We start from the raw sequence: 12899 nt of genomic DNA on the forward strand, positions 1-12899 counted from the left end.
TGATCTCTACCGTTGGTCTGATGGGACCCTCTTTGGGTCGACTATTTCATCAAAAGCTCCTTTATGGGAGAGGACAACCTTTCCATTTGTAGCCTTCAAATGGATGGTTGAGAAGGCTAACCCAGCAATGGTCCGCGTTCTACTCAAAAGGCCCAAGTTTGGTGCTAGAATCTTTTAGTCAGAGTGATTTTCGGTTTACAGACCGTCCACAGTGGGACCCAGAAGATCAATGGTCTGGATCACTAAAACATAACCCACTTGTACAAATCGAAAACCGGCGTGTACCGTGCGTGCACTTCCATTGAGAATCATATGTTACTCTGGAAGAACTCGCGTGCACCATGTCTACGGTCCACGCCCTGTCATTCGTCCAGACGGCTTCGACCCCAAACGATGTTTTGTGTTTTACCTTCATCCAGGTCTGAGTGACCTTATCAAACAATGCCCCCCAAGAACTTTTTAATGGTGGGCGTTCAATCACTAATTTTTTCTTTGGTGTGGTCGACTTGAGATTTGGATGTGCCTCATTTTTCGCTTCATGCCCTAAAATGAGCTGGAAAATTGGATGGACGGCGTGGATGACACACATATATCGTGGTGGGACCACGAAGCATTTGCAGCACCGACCAGTACCGACGTGGAGTCGGGCTTTATGGCAGGCGCGGATTGGGTACAACCCCACCACGACCTAGCTAGAGAGGGACCGTCACGGGCCTCTGTGAGGTCTACCATGATGTATATGTTTTATCCACGCCATCCATATATTTTAACCCATCAATGTAGGGCATAAATCCAAAAATGAGGCAGATTGAAGTCTAGACCACACCACAAATAATAGTGGGGACTGGACTCCTACCGTTGAAAACTTCCTAGGCCCCGATGTGATGTTTACTTTCCATCTAACCTGTTAACAAGCTCACATACACCTGCGGCGACTACAAAGGAGATCTCATCTTCGCTTTCTCTAGAGGATACCGAGTGTTATCCAACTTTCAGGCTTAGGCTAAGGCGGTGGTGGACGGCCTCCACCTATGTGTGGATCAGAGCCTAAACATGATTATAGTAGAAAGTGACTCGAAAGCGATTGTGGTCCACTGTTGTCCTTTGGAACGTTTTCTACTGGATGAAAAGGATATACCACATCCAGGGATTAGTCTCGGTTCATTTCATCCACCCTTTTCGATAGGTGAGTAGAATGACCGATGATTTGGCTCGTCTAGGCAGCATTGAACAACAGGACAGAGACTTCACCCTCGCTGCTGACCTCTCCCTCTTGCCCTGAGGAGAGCGGGTCGAACACGCTTGGCATAGTTAGAGAGAACATAGCCTCTTTCCCCATATCTCATTCGTCCCTCATCTCTTTTCAGTTTTGAGGGATTAATCTTACTTGTATCTCCTTTGTAAAGTTGCTGTAATTGAAATATACTCGTTTCGAAGAAGAAAAAGAAAAAAGAAAAAAGAAGAAGCGCACGTACACCTATATGAAGGGAAAAGTAATTATCAACTCGATCCAAAATTACCGTAGCCGCCAATAAGTTTTCAACGATCAATAGGCTTTCAATCCTCACTGCTTCTTGTGGTGTGGTGCACTTGAACCTAAAATATGTACACTATTTTTGATCATGCAATAAAATGATCTTTAAATTGGACGGACGGCCTGGTTAAAAAATATACATCACGGTGGGCCCCACGGAGCCCCTGACAGGACCGTCCGTCTCTAGCTCGGTCGTGTTGCCGTACCCAATACGCGCCCTTTGATAGCCTAGGTAGGTCAATGGTCAAAAACATTATCCAACGAATCATACAGGTGTGGAATATGACATCGACGCAATCGTTTTCAATATCCACCACTCATGATCGCTAATATCTGTCTCAGAGGTGTAATGAATTCTCTCGCCTATATAAAGACATTGCCATAATCACATCGTTATCTGATCTTATCATACACAACTCTCTTAGCCCATGAAACATGGCCTCAACGTACCAAATTTTCTACGTAGCCTTATCTGTTTTGGGTGTTTGGGCTTCCCATGCCATGTCTCGCACACTCCTTGAACCATCCATGTTGGAGTGGCACGAGCAATGGATGGTCCGTCATGGGCGTGCGTACACTGATGCAATTGAGAAGGAACGACGTTTCAAGATATTCAAAGACAATGTGAAATTTATAGAATCATTCAACAATGATGGCAACCAATCCTACCGACTAAGCGTAAATGAATTTGCAGACCAGACCAATGAAGAGTTCAGGGCCGCACACAACAGCTTTAGGCCTGCAAAAGCAAGGGCGTCGGCAGCAACGCCCTTCATGTATGAGAATGTTACTGCACCCTCTAACATGGACTGGAGAAAGAAAGGCGTCGTAACTCCTGTCAAGGACCAAAGAGATTGTGGTGAGCAAACATACCTTACTTGCTATAGATTTTCCCTGATTTACTGCTTCGTACTATTGTATTATGTTCCATTTGGATGCTTAACTGAATTGAGATCCAATCCATTCAAGGTCAAGCTTCAAAGCATTGGAATATTTATGTCACTTACTGCAATTCATTTTAGTTAAGCATCCAAATACATCCATGTCAAATAAGAGAGAGAGAGAGAGAGAGAGAGAGAGAGAGAGAGAGAGAGAGAGAGAGAGAGAGAGAGAGAGAGAGTTGATGTAGTTGTTCTGTTGTTCTTATTCTTTCTAACTTGTCATTGACAGCATGTTGCTGGGCCTTCTCCACCGTTGCGGCTATAGAAGGGATTACAAAACTTAAAACGGGTAAATTACATTCGCTATCCGTGCAAGAGCTAGTGGACTGCAACACTGAGAATTATGGCTGTAATGGTGGTTACTTACACATCGCCTTCAATTTCATAAAACGCAACCGTGGCCTCACAGCTGAAACTAACTACCCATACAAGGGGGTTAAGGGCAGTTGCAACACCAAGAAAGCTTCTAACCTTGCGGCCAAGATCAACGGTTACGAAGATGTCCCACCCAACAGCGAGAAGGCACTACTGAAGGCCGTGGCCAACCAGCCAGTTTCCGTCTACGTTGAAGGCAGCGGATCTGCCTTCCAATTCTACTCCGGCGGTGTCTTCACAGGCCCTTGCAGAACCGATCTAGACCATGTCGTGACGGCCGTTGGTTATGGGACCACTGATGATGGGACCAAGTACTGGTTGGTGAAGAATTCATGGGGCACTAACTGGGGTGAAGGCGGATACATGAGGATGAAAAGAGACGTCGATGCTAAGGAAGGAGTGTGTGGCATTGCCATGTTTCCTTCTTACCCAACCGCGTAATAGATAATCCACAGACGATGGATGTTAAAGTAACTTATGTGTTGAAAGTTACTTATCCCCGTAAAGTTGTAGTTTTTTTTCTTTTCAACCTTTTCACTTTCCAACTTCCGTGATGGATGGTCCATGTCAAAGAAGGCCCCGGCCACATTGTCCAAGCGCTCCCTTTACATCCGTTTAGCTTATAAATGCTATGTTCTGTTTGCTTTTGTGGGTATTTGGGCTTATATTTTATTGGCTATGGTCTCTGATTCTTATGTAATGCTATGAGACAATGTATTGTAATTATATAAGGGATATAAAACTAAGAGAAGAAGGGAAATCTTCTCTCTATCACTCTTTGCTATTATGTGATTGCTAATGTATGATATTTATCACCTCAATCCAATTATTTGTTTTTGTATTAAACTTCAGTTCTTAGTAGCATGGGACTTGCAAAAGCACACGGAGAGACATTAAACAAGATAATCACAATCAAGCAAACAAATTCAACCAGAGAGTGTGAGATATTTCAGTGGCAGGTAGAAGAATTTATCCATAAGGGTCTTTTGAGAGAGAGAGAGAATGAGCACATGAGCCGTGCCAGCTTTATTAATGCCGAAGAAGATGGGATCTGTTGTATGTGTGTCAACAGCCGAACAATCAACAAGATTACCATTAAATATCGGTTCCCGATACTGTAGTTGGATGACGTGCTTGATATGGTTGAAGGTGCCAAAGTGTTCTTTAAACTAGATTTGAGGAGCGGATACCATCAAATTTGTATTCGGCCTGATGATGAGTGAAAAACGATGTTTAAGACCAAGGAAAGGTTGTATGAGTGGCTAGTCATGCCCTTTAATCTATCAAATATACCGAGCACTTTTATGTGTCTGATGAATCAAGCGTTTAAGCCGTTCATTGGCCAATTTAAACTAGTATATTTTGTGATATCCTGATATATAAAAAGGGTGAGACGAAGCATATGGAAGATCTCAGGCGGGTGTTATAGGTCCTGATAGGTAACAAGTTGTAACTCAACTTGAAGAAATGCAGTTTTTATTTAACGAATAGCTTGTTGTTATAAGGATTTGTTGTGATGTTCATGAACATTTGTGTGGACGATGAAAAGGTGTGAGCCATCAAGGAATGATCGATTCCGACTAACATTCACGAACTGAGGAGTTTCCAAGGGTTGACGACATTTTATTATCGATTTGTGTGAAATGTCAACACTATAGTCGCACCCATTACAGATTATATGAAAAATGGCCTATTTTAATGAATCGATAAGGCTGATAAGAGCTTTGCTAAAATCAAGCATCAATTGTCCATAACACCGGTTTTGGTTCTTCTCAGTTTTGATAAGTTGTTTGATGTTGAGTGTGATGCCTTATATATCGAAATTGGAGGAGTCTTATCATAGGAAGGCAGGACGGTAGCATTGTACAACGAAAAGCTCAGTGAAGCCTGAAATTAGTGGTCAACATATGAGCTTGAGCAGTTTGTAGTAGTTTAAGCGCTATGACATTGGTGGCATTATCTGATTTATAGAGAATTTGTTCTTTATGCTGTCCATCAAACCTTAAAGTTTATTAATAGTAAAGCTAACATGAATCATATGCATACTAGATGGTTCACATTTTTACAAGAATGAATGTGATGTAGAGCAGGTCGCGGACAGTTTCATGGCCAAGATGGATCAGAAAAGGCCCGGTCGACGACAGAAGTGATCCGGACCGTCAGACCTTAGATCGGGCGTATCTCACAATCCGGAATGAGTTATCAGGCGTAAAATATATGATTTTGGGGTAGAACGAGTTACTTTAGCCAACCAACCCTGCTATGCTGGGTTGCGCAACCCGGATTTGCGAAATACCCTTGGATCGACGGTCGTTTCCCTATTTTAATTTCATTTTTACTATAAATAGTAAGTTTTAATTTGATTATAACTCTTCATTCGTCGAGCTTTAGGAGTTGTGTCCAATGTGAAAAGAGCTTAGAATAATTAGGAGAACGGTTTGGTGAAGCCAAATAGGACACTTACTATTTTTTGCGAAAACCTTGCGTACTAGTAGACATCACGACCGTCTATAAATAGTAAGTTTACTATTTATAGCAAGTCGCAGATTCTAGGAGTTTTAGCTGTAGTTTGATTCTAATTTCTTTTCCATTGCTTGGTACCCCTATTTAAAGGGTTGTGAACTCATTTTTATTAATTAATTTATCAATTTCGAATTTATTAGAATTTAGTTCTATTTTCTGCTATCTTTCCTCGTGGATTTGAGAAGTCTCTGTGAGGAGTCCAGAGAAGCTCCGTGGATTCGGAGTAGTTATCCTCATCACGTTCATCCCTACGTCAGAATGCCCACATGTGATTCACAACTTTAGTATGCTCGGAACTCATGCAGATGTGCAATCCAAGTTACGAGCTTCGAGCAGACTAAAGATGTGGTTAAATGGTCCCCAGAGGAAATGCTTGGAGGGGAAGTAGTTTAGTTGAGGTTATTTGGCATACTGGCTCACGCTGGGATGGAGTCTGTCTTGTTGGATTTGGGAATTCAGCTGGGTAGGGTGACCCACATTGATCCGATAAGTGCGTACGGGATCTTCCAAAGCTTCGCTTGAATCAGAGTGGTCATTCGCATAGGAACAAATCTATAGAAGGCCCTGTCCCTTCTGGTTCTGGGAAAATGCTTCTTGATTATGGTTGAATTGGAACCCACCATCAGAGCCAACGCTCCTAATACTGATCAGGTAAGAAAGGAAAGCACAAAGGAATGAGTGGAAAGAAGCTTCAGCACCAAACAGACCGTCACAATTACTCGCCAACCACATGTTTGTGAAAAAACTGGAGTGGCGGCCGACACAGCAACTGACATGCAGGGCGTGCAAAACAACAATTCTCAGAGTGGATTTCAAAAACAAAAAAGCACAGGGGAAATTTCAACACATCTAAATGAGAAGGAGATGGAAAAGGAAGGGGTACTAATAGAAAGGGATGATGCGATTCTTTAAGTAGCAGATCAGTGTCTGGGAAGCAAAACTGTGATCGTAGTGAATGGGATAGTTCAGGAAATGGGTTCAACTCCTGATTTAAATCATGAAGTGGGATAAGCTCCTTTTGATGATTATCAAATTAGGCCAGGAAACAAAACTCCACCTATTGTGAATAGAGCTCGTCAGGAAGTGGGATCAGCTTAGTTCACTGATGCTCAATAGCATTAGTCTACAGGGAGCAGAACTGAAGGAAATATTCGTTCTAAGGCAGATGATGGTGGGTCTATTTGTCCCAGCCTGTCAATCATTTAGTGCCAGCCGCTCAGTCCAATCCAACAACCTAATCACCAGCAGCAGAGGGATATGGTTGATATATCCAGAGATTTATTCTGCAGGGACATTGCCCCACTCTCAGCTAATTTTCAAGGCAATCAGCAAGGTGTGGAAATGGGGTAAAAAAATAGCAGCAAGATGGTGGGAAAGTATGGAAGTCGTAGAATAAGATCGGCTGGAAATTCTTCATACAGGTTTGGGGAAAAGACCCAACAAAGGGAGGGAAATGAACAATCATCAGCTGAAGACTCTAGTGTAAATTCAGCAGATGAAATGAAAGAGATACAATGCTCTCCAAATCCATATGATTCTCAGGAAGGTTCACAATTGTCTGATGGTTATCACTCTCCAGGGAGAGTGGACTTGCTGCTCAACCATCACTTGGAGAATGATTTATCTTCATTCTTTTCAAACCACAACATGGCAAATGAGATAGCAGAAATAATAGTTAGGAAGGAGCACAGATCTTCTTAGAAGTCTCAATAGTAGGAGGGTGAACAGGCAGAGGAAGATGCGGAATCTCAGCAGAAACAAGTAGGCATGAAACAAAACTCAGAGCAGCCCTATTCAAACATCTCAACCTGAACAATATGGCTACCCAGAAAGGAAATCTCCAGGGGAAGCTGTTAAACAATCTGAGCAAGGTCCCAAAGAGAAAGCCGCAGATTTTTTTACAGCAGAGGTGATTGGGAGTCTAGACTAAGACGACTCAAACGTAGGACAGTGAACACAGGTTGTATCACGGATGGATAAGATTCTCGTTTGGAATGCCCGGGGAGTTGATAATCGAAGAACAATTAGAACGCTGAAACGAATGATGAGAACTCACAACCCCTAGATAGTGGTGATCCTTGAACCGATGATCAGGGATGCATGTAGAGTAAGAATTGGTCTTTCGCTAGGTTTTCACCTCTCCTTTTCAAATGACGACAAGGGGAGAAAAATCTGGTTCTTTTACAGAAACTCTGCTTATTGTTCTGTTATTAAGGCAACTAACCAGCTCCTGTATGTCAATATGTACATTCAAAACATGCAGATCTCCATCAACCTAACCTGTATCTATGCAAGTTGCTCTAGGCTAACCAGGAGGCTTCTTTGGGATGAATTGGCGAATATGTATAACCTGTTACAGGGGCCATGGGGTGTTTGTGGTGATTTCAATGCTATCACTGAAGCAACAGAAAGATGTAGCAGAGGAGTTTTTGACAGACAGAGTGCTAGGAACTTTTGTGAGGCGATCGAGAATGCTAGTCTGTTTGATGCAGGTTTCACGGGGCCACGGTTTACATGGTGCAACAACCAGTCTAACACATTAAGGATTTGGGCCAGGCTGGATAGAATGCTCATCAACACAGCTTGGGCCTCCACTTTCCTGAGGTTCCAAGTAGAACATCTTCCATGGACTAACTCAGACCATAACCCTCTCCTTCTGTCCTTTCCTCCTCCTTCGTCGAGCGTGCTGAAGTCGTTTAAATTTCAGACGATGTGGACGAGGGAGAACTCCTTTCTTGCAGGTAGTCAAAGAGGCTTGGGACAGGGTGGATTCTTATCATCTGGTTTTCCACGTCTTGGCCAATATGAAAAGTGTGAAAGCATAGATGAAAACCTGGAACAAAGAGCATTTTGGTGATATTTTTGTGAAGCTAAAGGCAGCAGAATCTGACGTAGTAGAGATAGAGCTACAACTACAACAATCAGACATGAGTTAAGGAGATTTCACATCCTTGCAAACCAAATTTCAAGAAGCATCGGAACGGCTAAACTAGTGGGAAATAAAACACGAGATCTTCTGGAAATAGAAATCTAAGGTAAGCTGGCTAGAAGAAGGGGACCGTAACACAAAGTTTTTCATGCAACGGCTACTGAGAGACAGAGAAGAGCCAGGATCTTAAATATTCAACTACAGTCAGGGGCGATTGTGACGAAAAATGAGGAAATAAAGAGGGAAGCCATCAATTATTTTGAGGAACTCTTTAATGGAAGAACCAGCCCGGTTAATTTGGACTTGCTGGATTTGGTGTCGCAGCTAGTGACGTAAGATATGAATAATTTTCTCATCACACCTCCTTCCATCCAAGAGGTAAAATCAGCTATTCAAGCCATTCGGACAGATAGTGCGTCTGGCCCAGAGGGTTTCTCAGGAGTATTTTACTCTGTCTGTTGGGACATCATTGGGCTGGACATCCACAAGGTAATAACATATTTCTTCTAGGGAGGAAAGATACCTCGGGCAGTTAACTCCACGTTGATTTGTTTGATCCCCAAGGGGGCCACGCCTAGGAAATGGGCTGATTTCCGACCTATAAGTTTATGCAACTTCCTATATAAAATCTTTTCTAAGATCATAGCCATCAGACTAAGCAGTTTTCTCCCTGCCTTGATATCACCAGAGCAGGGTGCTTTCATTAAAGGGCGGATTATCTCAGAAAACATTGCGTTGTCCCAGGAATTGCTTAGGGAGGTCAATAAGAAGACCAGAGGAGGAAATGTGGTGCTAAAGTCGGATATGAAAAAAGCGTACGATAAGGTGGACTGGACCTTTCTAAAGCAAGTATTGATGCGCTTCGACTTTTGTGCCAGATGGGTAAACATTGTCAAAAATTGTTGGGCTACTTGCTGGTTCTCTGTGCTGATTAATGGGGAAGCAATCGGATTTTTCAAGTCCTCTTGTGGGCTGAGGCAAGGTGACCTACTATCGCCGAGCCTCTTCATTTTAGGGGCGGATGTTTTAAGTCGTAGCCTTCATCATATGGTGTCAAATGACAGTTGTGTTCCGTTCTCTCTCGGGAGGGACTGCCCGCGAGTTTCTCACCTACTCTATGCGGATGATACCCTCCTTTTTCTTAACAGAGGTATGGCCTCGATGCGTAGGATTACGATTTTACTGGAGGAGTACCAAAAATCCTCGTGGCAATGCATTAATAAAGGTAAAAGCTCTTTCTTTTGCTCCGACAAGATCCCGGCCTCCTGGATTCGTGCTATCACCAGTTTATTAGGCATCGGCGATCCACATGCCTGTTTTGCTACCTAGGAGTTCCCCTGGCTGTTGGAAGGCTAAAATCCTCTGCTTTTCATCCATTGGTGGACAAAGTGGGAGGTTGTATAAATGGTTGGAGATCCAGATTTTTGTCGCAAGCAGGGAGAACAGTCCTTATTAAGCATGTGTTGGGTAGTATTCCCATTCACTCTTTGGCAGCCTCTTGCATCCCAAAGCAGGTCCTGTCTGAGCTTGAGAGAAGATTTGCCTATTTCTTTTGGGGGTGGGCTGAGGTTAAAAGCAAGCTACATTAGAAGAGCTGGAAGCTTGTCACAATGCCAAAAGAAGAAGGTGGCCTTGGCATCAAGAAGCTAGCTGAAGTGATGCAAGCCTTCCGAATTAAAATGGCTTGGGTACTACAGTTTCACAAGGAATCCAGCATATGGGCCTTTTTTATGGCAGCAAAATACAACTTAAATCAAGAACCGATGAGGGTTGAAATCAACACTAGAAAAGCTTCCCCTTTTTTAAAGAAGATCATGAACATGTTTTCGTTCCTTGATGATAAGGTCCAATGGAGTGTTGGAGCAGGTGAGTGCAGTTTCTGGAAAGTAAATTGGACAGGCCTTGGCCCTATTCAGAATTTTCTGACGTCAGATATTGCAGCCGTTGTTCCTTCCTTAAAGGTAAATCAAGTGCTGGGCTCGAGTGGTCCTCTCCCGCCATCGATAGCCATGTCCTTCCTCCCCAATGAGGTGTTTGATTTTATTTTTCATCATAGTTTCTGCGTCTCGGCTAAGCCCGATTCCCCCCTATGGCCCTTTACCTCTTTAGGCTCGTTCTCCGTTAAGTCTGCCTAGGACATTAGCAGGTTGATCGGTCCTAGAAAGGGCTGGGCGCGGTGGGTATATGGCACGGTAAACTTTCACCAAAAATATCCCTATTTGTTTGGAGGGTACTTCAAAACGCTGTTCCAGTAGAGAAAGCAGTCTAAGAAGAGGAGTGTCCCTTGCTTCAAAGTGTGTATGCTGCAAAAACGGTTCCGAGCAGGGCCAACCTGAAGAATCATGCTCTCATCTCTTTATGGACGACCAACTTGTTAAAGCAATTTGGGGTTATTTTGGAGTGCAGGCTGGGATCTTCACCATGTAGGCGTTGACGGTTGAAACAAGGATTATGCAATGAAGGAGAGCATCCATGGTTAGGAGAAATCAAGGGGCTAGTCACCTTTACACTCCGGCATACATTCTTTGGGAGCTATGGAGATCCAGGAATGGGGCGGTTTATGATGATAGGTCTATGAATTTCCAATCGGACATTGCAAAAGTCTCCTGGTGGCTCTCCAGCGCTAGTGATGATGTTTTCAGAAACAGGTATGTCCAGCAAAACCCATCCTTGGGCGGCTTGTTGAACGATAGATATACCTGTCCAAAGCAAACGTGGCAGTCTGTGGTCTTTTGGCAGAAACCTCTTGTAGCTTGGGTGAAAGTAAATGTTGATGGGTCCTTAAGAGGAAACCTGGGGTTGGTAAGGGGTAGCGGAGTTTGTAGAAACAACAAGGGGGAGTTTATTTGTGGTTTCGCTTTTGGTTATGGAACGATGTCAAATATTGGCGCTGAGTTCAGGGCGGCTCATGATGGGCTTCTTATGTGCTTGGAGAAAGGTTTTTCTCAAATTATAGTTGAGTCAGACTCAGAATTGGTGATTAAGGTTTTCAAGGAGGGAGCAAACATCAGTTGGAGATGGAAGGGATGGAGATCTCTAAAGGACAGGCTCTGGGGTCTCGCAACGGTGAAATTCATGCACGTTTTCAGGGAGGGCAACGGAATGGCTGACGCTCTTGCTCGGGCGGCTAGCATGTCCCAAGCTCGGCTCTATACTTCCTATAGGGTGGATCTACCTCAGCAGGTGGGGGGTTTCCTTTTCCTAGACAAGGTTGGTCTAGGAGTGTTAAGGGAGAGGAAGACTTAAAACTTGTATTTTCCTTGGGGATTTTCTTTTTGGTGTTTTTCTTTCAGCTTACATGTCCCGATTTTTTTTCCCTTATAATAGGTCTTCCTTAGGTCCTTTTTTCCTAGGAAGACCGGAAGCATTGTAATTTTGTTCAAAATGAATATATCAATCTCGTTTTGGTTAAAAAAAAGTTATGAGCTTCGAACAACTACTACAAGGAGCAAGCCGACAAGCATTAGTAATAAAAGGTATTCGATGTGGGCGACCATGTTATGGTGCATCTATATAAGGAGAGATTTCTGACCGGAACCTACAACAAGTTGAAGAAAAATAAAATTAGATTGCTATCGATCCTTCAAAATATCAATAACAACACTTAGGTTGTTGATCTTGTGGATGACATGGAGATCTCATGTACTTTTAACGTTGCGGACTTGACTGAGTATCATGAACCAAAGTTGGATGAGAACTTGAGGTCGAGTTCTTTTGAAGTAGAGGGGTTTGATGTAGAGCGGGTTGCAGATACTTTCATGGCAAAGATGGAATAAAGAAGGCCTGATCAGAAACGAAAATGATTTGGATTGTCAGAACCTTAAAACACTTGCATCTTGCAAACCGGGATAAGTTTTTCAACATATCATATATGATTTTGGGTAAGAGAAGCTACTTTAGCCAATGAACCCACTATGTCGGGTTGCCCACATCGGATATGCGAGATTCTATCAGATTGACAGTTAAAAGTCCAATTTATTTTCGTTTTTACTATAAATAGTAAGTTTTAGGTCAAGTATAACTTTTGATCCTTTGAGTTGTAGAAGTCGTGCCCAATATGAAAATGGCTTAGAATAATTAGAAGGATAATGTGATTACGCCAAATTGGACACTTATTATTTTTGGTCGAAAACCATGAAGTTTAGTAGGAATGGAGGTCGTCTATAAATAGTAAGTTTACTATTTATAGTAAGTCACATTTTTAGGGTCTTTGAGTCTAAAACTCTTGTCCTAGGTTTGAGATCATTATTTAAATAATTGTAATTTCATTATTTTAATCATCAATCAATTTATTTCAAATTTATAAGAAATTATTTCTACTTTTATCCCTCGTGGATTTGAGGAAGAGTCCAGAGAGCTCCATGGATTTAGAGTAGATATCCCATAAAGAAGACGTTAATCGACCTCATCACGTCCCTCCCTGTGTCATATCTGCATGAGAGGGAGGGCTTGTTGGAGTCAAGTTATTTACAATATATACCCTTGATAAGCGGGTACTCAAAAATTGCACATGTGGCATATGTTCACTCAAAATAAATTGATTAAATTGTAGAACATAGTTCCTTAATCACATTTTCATAATCAGTCTGGTTGTACA

General features: G+C 42.7%; 1 protein-coding gene across 1 annotated transcript; it reads left to right on the top strand.

Annotated features, from left to right (window-relative positions):
- The first annotated feature begins 1943 nt into the window (after window positions 1-1943).
- On the top strand, window positions 1944-3491 carry LOC131241050 (ervatamin-B-like). The gene is made up of 2 exons (XM_058239679.1): window positions 1944-2393; window positions 2705-3491. Exons 1-2 carry the CDS (start codon window positions 1970-1972, stop codon window positions 3289-3291), a joined length of 1011 nt encoding a protein of 336 aa, XP_058095662.1. The 5' UTR covers window positions 1944-1969; the 3' UTR covers window positions 3292-3491.
- Window positions 3492-12899: the final 9408 nt, after the last annotated feature.

The sequence above is a fragment of the Magnolia sinica genome, chromosome 3, assembly GCF_029962835.1.
Source record: "Magnolia sinica isolate HGM2019 chromosome 3, MsV1, whole genome shotgun sequence".
Lineage (NCBI taxonomy): Eukaryota > Viridiplantae > Streptophyta > Magnoliopsida > Magnoliales > Magnoliaceae > Magnolia > Magnolia sinica.